General features: G+C 59.2%; 1 protein-coding gene across 1 annotated transcript; it reads right to left on the bottom strand.

Annotated features, from left to right (window-relative positions):
• Positions 1–1,037: 1,037 nt before the first annotated feature.
• Positions 1,038–6,750, bottom strand: CIMAP1D (CIMAP1 family member D). Its single transcript, XM_007176695.2, has 4 exons — positions 6,624–6,750; positions 5,612–5,719; positions 2,938–3,051; positions 1,038–1,522 (listed from the first exon to the last, which is right to left on the bottom strand). The coding sequence occupies exons 1-4, from the start codon at positions 6,748–6,750 to the stop codon at positions 1,038–1,040; spliced, it is 834 nt and encodes a 277-aa protein (XP_007176757.2).
• Positions 6,751–7,770: the final 1,020 nt, after the last annotated feature.

Raw genomic sequence — 7,770 nt, 5'->3', positions numbered from 1 at the left:
ACGTGTCATCCCATGGAGGGCTCAGTTATAGGACTCCATCCACGTGTTTCCTTCCCGTCCCTGGGAGAGAGCGGCAGGAACAGAGCCCAAAGGGCAGGATTTACATCCTGGCATCAGAAGGACACACACTCTCAGTGCCCTCAGACAAGTGTCCAATCTCCCTGAAGCCCTGTTTCCCCTTGGTGAACATGACCTGCCTCCTGAGTCACTGTGAGATGATTTTATCAATATCTGGAACACGGTAGGAACCTACTGATGGCAAATGTTAGACTCCATCAAATTCCTATGCATCCTTCAAAGCCCAGCTTCAGTGTCCCTTCTTCCAAGAAGCCTACCTGGCTAGCTCCCCCCACTCAAAGCCCAGGCCCCACCTCTCGCTTCCTCTACCCCTGGATCCCGTCTCTGGTCCCATCCAGATCCCCAGGGGCTGCAGAGTTGGGGGTCTGGATCTCGAGAGCAGTGTTTGGGTTTCCCTCCTGTGACATGAACAGACAACGCGTGTGTGTTGCGGACAGCTCCTGGTGCCACGGGGATTTATTGGCAAGCAGCTAGAGGGTGGGGAAGGGCAGCAGGGCTGTTTCCAGCCTGATTCGGGGCTTGATTCAGTGCTTCCATGAGTAGCAGGAATGAGCCCAAGTTTGGCAGAAACCCAAGCTGTGCTGGGGACCCAGGCCCTAGCGGGCAGACGCTGAGTTCTAGGACACAGGAAGCCGTGCCTCCAGCCAGCAGCTCGAGAGGACCAGAGTGTCCCTTTTTCCACCTGGCCTGGCCTGGCCTGGCCTGGTGTGACCCGGAGAGAAGAAACTGGGACGCTGGAAGGAGGCTCTCCCTGTCGGGACCACGGGGTCACAGCCCCCGGGACTGGAGAAAGCAGGTGGCCTAGAAGGACCTCAGACAGTTCAGAGAACAGGAAGAAAGGAGGCACCTTCCCCCGACCCTGGCTTCTCCTAGGCACGCCCACCACCTGCCCACACCCCACTTCACAGCATGGGAAACTGAGGCTCAGCCCAGGCCAGGCGTCCTGTCCCCCAAGGGCATCAGGGTGCGGTGTCCGCGGCCATGGTGGTGGCCCGTTTGGAGTGGCGGATGCCCATGGTGAATGCCGGGGCCCTGGCCTTGGTCATGGTGACCTGCTCAGGGCTGTGGGTGCCGGGGCCAGGCGTCTCATCCGGGGGGCGTGGGGCTCGGGGCCGCCCCAGCATGGTGAAGGCCGGCCGGCGCTGACGGTAGGCGTTGGGGTCCGGGCTATCATACTGGCCTGGACCCGGTATCTCAGTGGGGTCCTGCGGGGGTCGGGCGGGGGGCGTGCGGCCTGCCGCTGTGTAGCTTGGGCTGCTGGGCTTAGTGAAGATCTGGGAGCCCCAGAGGGAAGGCAGGGTGTAGGTGTTGGGGGCAGGGGCTGAGGTGTCCAGGGGCCGCAGGCGGAAGCGGGAGCCCAGGGTGAAAGCTGGGGGGGTCCGCTGGTGCATGGGGGCCACCTTCTCTGGGCTGTAGGCCCCAGGGCCGGGCGTCACCTCCAGATCTGTGAGAATGGGGCAGGAAGGTTGGCAATGGACAGGGTCCTCACCTCCTCAAGGACCTGGCGTGGCCCCCCATGGCCACATGCGTCGTGGAGCTCACAGAGCCCAACCTCCCTCTGTTCTCTTTCAAGCCTCTGGCCTTTGCCCAAGCTCAGCCCTCTGCCAGGAATGCCTCCCATTCCCCATTCCCACCTCCCAGGAGCTGCTTTTCCTCCTTCAAGACAGTGCCAAAGGCCCCTTCTCCCTGTTGCCTTCCCCACACCCTCCTAAGCAGAGCCCTCACAGCCCTTCCTGAGATCCCCCTGGGGTGGGTCTCTCCGCCTCTCCAGACATGGCCACACTGAGGTGAGATGGTCCCCACCTGGATCTAACCACACCAGGCTGGGGTCTCACAAAAAGCAAGGACGTGTCAAATCTACTTCAGCTCTCAGCAATTGGCTTAGTACATGTTGGAGTGGATGGGTGAGTAGAAGGATGGGTAGCGAGTGGGTGGATGAGGAGTGAATGAGTAGATGATGGATTCAGGGAGTTGTAGATGGATTGACAGATTGTGGATGGATGGGTGTGTGGATGGATGGGTGGGTGGATGGGTGGGTGGGTGGATGGATGGGTGGGTGGGTGGGTGGGTAGATGGATGAGTGGATCATGCATGGATGGGTGGATGGGTGGGTGGGTGGATGAGTGGATCGTGGATGGGTGTGTGGGTGGATGGATGGATGGGTGGATGGGTGGGTGCATGGATGGGTGGGTGGGTGGATGGGTGGGTGTGTAGATGGATGAGTGGATCGTGGATGGATGGGTGGATGGGTGGGTGGATGGATGAGTGGATCGTGGATGGATGGGTGGGTGGATGGGTGGGTGGGTGGGTGCGTGGATGGGTGGGTGGGTGGATGAGTGGATCGTGGATGGATGGGCGGGTGGGTGGGTGGGTGCGTGGATGGGTGGGTGGATTAGATGATGAATAGGTGGATGGGTGGGTAGGTTGGTGAGTAGATAGATGGGCAAATGTATGAATGGATGGATTGACAAGTAGCTGTGTGGTAGGTCAAAGATGAAAGGGTGGTTGGATGGGAGATGCGCTCTAGGTGAGAGGGAGCTGTCTGGAGCCCGCGAAGGGGATGGCTGCATTTGCCACAGTCCCCACTGCACCCTATTGTCTCCTGATGCCGAGGATGAGCTCCAGCTGCCCTTGTGGCACCACATGTGCCCAGGATCACATCACCCTGGGCCACTTCACCCATTCAGGTTCTCTCAGGGCCCCTGACCCCTCTTCTGAGTCCACCGGATTTTGTCGTTCCAAAGACACTGAAGGTCTAAGAACTCGGGGGCGGGAGGGGAGATGAGTACGGAGGCACGAGATTCGCTGAGAGCCTGAAGGGGCAGGGTCCTGGTAGGGCAGCACAGGTCAGATACTCACCCCGAGACTTGCCCCGGCCCTGCATGGAGTAGGCAGGGGTGCAGCTGCGGCCAAAGCGGGTGACTTTCGGGTCCAGGAAGTAGACCGGCCCGGGGCTGGTCTCCTGTGGAGATGCTGGGGAGAGGAGCCCAGGGTCCTAAGGGCGCCGCCAATGGCCCCACCGCCTACTCGGTGCCCTGCTGAACCCTGAGGCACTCCCACCCCCCGAGGCCCCTGGCCCCATCCTGGAGGGTAGGGACTCAGCCCACCGACGTATGGTTACCCTGACCTGGGGGCCCTGGGTCTTGACCGTCTGTGTCCCTGCAATCAAAGCTGTCCCGTTTGCTGTGCCCCACCCCTGACCTGTCCTCTGCCAGGGGCTAGGGGACCAGCTCCTGGACCAGTAGAATTCTGTGTAGAGTGAGAGAACCAGGCCCGAGTAAGGGTCCGAGGAGAGCCCTTCCAGAGCCTGGGCTTGCCTGCAGGTGGCCAGCCTGAGGGAGGGGCTTGTGTCGGGCTCTGAGAGCCAGGTCCTGGGGAAGCTCTCCGCCCAGGTCAGCCTCCTCTTCGCACTAGCAGGATGTGAAGATGGACGTTGAGATGATCCACGGAAGGGGGTGGTCCAGTGCCTGGCACTTAATAATTGGCACGGGACTTCCGTGGTCGTCCAGTGGCTAAGACTCCACGCTCCCAATGCAGGGGGCCCGGGTTCCATCCTTGGTCAGGGAACTAGATCCCGCACGCCACAACTAAAGGATCCCGCATGCCACAACAGAGATCCCAAGTGCTGCAACTAAGACCCGGCACAGACAAATAAGTAATAAATAAATAAATAAATAAATAGATTTTTAAAAAAAGAAAGTGGAAAACATGCACCGATTTAAAAAAAAAAATTGGGACTTCCCTGGTGGTGCAGTGGTTAAGAATCCACCTGCCAATGCAGGGGACATGGATTCAATCCCTGGTCTGGGAAGATCCCACATGCCACAGAGCAACTAAGCCCATGTGCCACAACTACTCAGCCTGCGCTCTAGAGCTTGCGAGCCACAACTACTGAGCCCTCGTGCCACAACTACTGAAGCCTGTGCACCTAGATCACGTGCTCTGCAACAAGAGGAGCCACTGCAGTGAGAAGCCTGCACACTGCAATGAAGAGTAGCCCCCTCTCGCTGCAACTAGAGAAAGCCCACGCACAGCAACGAAGACCCAACGCGTTCAAAAAAAAAAGAAATTGGGGCCAGTTACTATGATTGCCATTGTTACTGTCTATAAGCCCACTCCAGGATAAATGACATGCATCTAAGTGTAGTAGGTCTGACAAGGATCAACTGGTTTAAGTACTATGCGTATGTGTGCACACATGACATGGTACACACACATGAAGCATGCTCATGACAAATGAGCACAGTCCAACTCATGGCATTTCCCACCTCGCCACCTTTGCCTATGCTGCAAGCTCTGCCTGGAGTCCCCTTTTTCTCCAGGGGACTCCACCAAACTCCTACTCATCCTACAAAGCCCAGATCCCATGCCTCCACCTCCAAGAAGTCTTCCCTGGGCACTCAGCAAAGTCTACAGTAACCACCACTACCCCCGACTCCCCAGTCTATTTGTCCCTGTGTCCCAGGATGGGTCCTGTGACTGGGATTAGAACCTGGCAACCCTGGTTGCTCTGGGCCATAGGCTCAGTTCTTGATCCTTCCTAGTGACAGATGTGGTGCTGACTCCCTCGTTTGCCTTCTGGGGCCACTCGCAGCTTCCTGAGTTTTCTCTCACTTTGGTTTGGGATTGTTGCTGATTCTGAAGGCTGAGAAGAGGCTGCTGGCGCCGCACCTCCCAACAAGCCTCTGTCCACACGAAGCAAAGTCCCCACAGAGCAAGGACCCTTCCAGCCCCCAGCCCAGCCCACTTGGGACCCCGAGCGCTCTAGAAAGTGGGTGAAGGAGCGTGTGGGCAACGCCATGAAGGCACAGGCTTGCGGGTACACGGCAGTGACACCATCCACACAATGGGCCGCTGGCTGTGGCTGGGGCCCCGTGTCCGCCCCATCACTGCATCCAATGCTCACTCACACCCTGTTGCACCCCTTCTGGCCAGGAGGAAAGTGGACATCACAGAGGCGGGGTCGCCCATGGACCAGGCCAGCCCCACAGCCTGCTGTCTCGCCAACATTTCCTGTCCAAACACGAAGGATTCTCCTTCCACCCTCCACACGCCCCGTGGGACATCACGGCCCAGGAGCCCCCATCCCGCTGACCAAGGACCTGAGGCGGCACTCACACCCACAGCCCTTCTTTGTGGAGCTCTGACTGGAGACCAGGCACTGCTGTAGCCACTTTGAAGGCATCCAATCCTCACTTAATGAACATCTCCAGACATCCAAGGTGTATTTAATCCTGACCGCAACTCAGTAAGGACTGTACCCTCATTGTTTACAGAGGGGGAAACAGACACAGCTTGCCCAAGTCAAGCAGCAAGGAATTTGCAAATGCCCTGCAAAACCACACACTACTCCCCTTCCATAAGGAAACAAGGGACCAGAGAGGCACAGCAGCTTCCCTAAGGTCACACAGCGGGGGTTACTTTGCACACTGTCCCGGCTTCCTGCCTGACTGAATGAGAGCTTGGATCTAAGGGGGTGAGGAAATACTCTGGGTGGGAGATTGGACGCCCACCTCTCCCACACCGGCCTTACCCTCGCTGGGCCTCCGGAAGAGCGAGTAGGCGGGACCAGCCACCCTGGTGCAGTCGTGGTTGATGTAGCCGACGGTGGACGGCAGGGCGTACAAGCCTGGCCCGGAGCCTGCGACCAAAGCCTGAGGGTCACGGCCTGGGGCCATGCACCCTGAGAGATGAGGGGAGACAGGGGACCAGCCCCTGAGCCCCCACCTGGCCTTCCAGCCAGTCTCCACGTCAGGGGTGCGGGAGTAGGAGCTGCCGGGGGTGGTGGGGGGAGTGGCAGGGGCTTTGTGAGTCACAGGAGTTACAGGAGGGAGGGGCTGCAGGGCTGGGGCACCCTGGGACCACTGAGGCCCAAACGCAGATACACAATCACAGGTGAGGAAACTGAGGCCCAGAGGCAGAGATACACAGTCACAGGTGGGAAACTGAGGCCCAGACGCAGAGATACACTGTCGCAGGTGGGAAACTGACACCTGGACACAGAGATACACTGTCACAGTTGCAACGTTTGGTGGCCTCTGCAAGAATGTCAGTGCTACATAGGCCACGGAATCTGACTCCAGCAACTTTGCTACAGATGGAGAAACTGTGGCAGGGCCGAGGCGGAGCCGAGATTCCAGGGTCAGTGTCAGAGTCAGGGAGGCTCAGCTACCCCACGGACCGCTGCACAGGCTCCCAGGTTCTGCTGCTCTCTCTGAGACAGTTACCGCCAGTGAATACACTGCAAAGGCTTCTTGCTTGTTTCTCCTCGTGTCCGTCCCCCCACAGGACCTCTGCTGCTCTCTTGACCACTGTACCCTCAGCGCCGGGAAAGGTGCCTGGCCTTTAAGACACTCAACTCACGGGCCCACAGGAACGCCACGTTCACACCCATACTGCGGGAAGGAAAACTGAGGTTTGGGGAAGCGCAGGGGCTTAGAGACTCCCTCTTCCAGCCAGGCTCCCACACTTTCCAGACACCCCAGCGGGGCGGGGGCATTGGAGCAGGGAAGGGTCCCACCACCACGGCCCCCTCGCCCACCTACCATTCTCCAAGGGGACTACCCCGCAGGACCTCCTCAGACCAGTCTCTGGGATCTGGCACTCGGTGGCCCGCCGGCCCAGGGCCACCGGGGTCAGCCGTGGAGCAGGGTCACAGGGGAGGGTCCCCATGGTGGGCAGGGGCCGGTCCGGGGCTCCTGGTGTCAGCTCCTTGGCCACGCAGCTCTGGGCTACAGGTGCCGGCACCTTCCCCGATCCTGGCGGCTTCTGCGGGGTTCGCAGAGCCCCGGGCAACCACACCCTCCAGACGGCACAGACGGCCCCTTGTCTGTCGGCAGGGAGTCTGGGGCCCTGGCCCGAGCAGGCTGGCCAGCGGTCACTGGCCTGGAAGTGGGGCCAGGATCGAGTGTCGGCCAGGCAGCTGGATGGTCCAGGAAAGAATCCGGTGTCAGCAGAGCCAGTCCCCCGGGAGCCAGCTGAGCTGGGCAGCCCAGGCCAGAGCAGGCCCTGGGGAGCCGGAGCTGCAAACAGGACACCCACAGCCTGGTGGCAGGAGGGACAGGTGAGGTCATGGGCGGCCTGGCCCCATTTCTACAGCTAGGGAAACTGAGGCACAGTCCAAGGTCGCCACTCTGGGAGCTGCTTCCTCCCCTCCTTCCTTCATCCAGGAAGGACTTATTGGGCACCTACTGTGTACTAGTTTCTATTTGGGTTGGTGGGACATGATGGGAACAGGCAGACGAGGAGTTGATGTTTTCGGGAGGGGAGAGAGGAAAGAAGCAATAAATGTATAAATGAGCACACCATATGTTAGAAGGTTAAATGTTCTGCAAACATACAGCAGAGCAGGGAGTCGGGGACAGCGGTGCAGGGGCAGGATGAGAGGTCACTGCAGTGAGAAGGTGAGGGAACATCATTTCAGGATAGGGAAGGGCTGTGCCGAGGCCCCGGGCAGGAGCTAGGACGGCAAGGAGGCGGCAGTGGTCCTCCAGGACAGGCCGCTGCCTTCCAGAAGCCAACAGGGATTTACTCCATCCCAATGCAGAGTTTATTTCCTTGACTGCACCGAAGGCTGCCACGGTGTCAGGCTCGAAGAAACCTGGCTGAACAGAATTCACATTCCTGTCTCTTCCTGGCATCCTGGTTTGTTGTTGTGTTGTCAGCCCCTTTTGCACTGCAATGTGTTACCAG

Source organism: Balaenoptera acutorostrata, chromosome 2 (assembly GCF_949987535.1).
Source record: "Balaenoptera acutorostrata chromosome 2, mBalAcu1.1, whole genome shotgun sequence".
NCBI lineage: Eukaryota > Metazoa > Chordata > Mammalia > Artiodactyla > Balaenopteridae > Balaenoptera > Balaenoptera acutorostrata.
The sequence above is the reverse complement of the archived record's forward strand: the minus strand, read 5'-3'. Positions and strand labels throughout refer to the sequence as shown.

What these genes read in the sequence shown, in the direction of transcription:
- CIMAP1D (XM_007176695.2), bottom strand. Translation starts at nt 6,750, where the DNA reads ATGGGGACCCTCCCCTGTGACCCTGCTCCACGGCTGACCCCGGTGGCC. An exon ending in GGTAGTCCCCTTGGAGAATG is followed by an intron (nt 5,720 to 6,623) that starts GTAGGTGGGCGA and finishes CTTTGGTCGCAG; the next exon opens with GCTCCGGGCCAGGCTTGTAC. An exon ending in GGGCCGGGGCAAGTCTCGGG is followed by an intron (nt 1,523 to 2,937) that starts GTGAGTATCTGA and finishes CCATTCTCACAG; the next exon opens with ATCTGGAGGTGACGCCCGGC.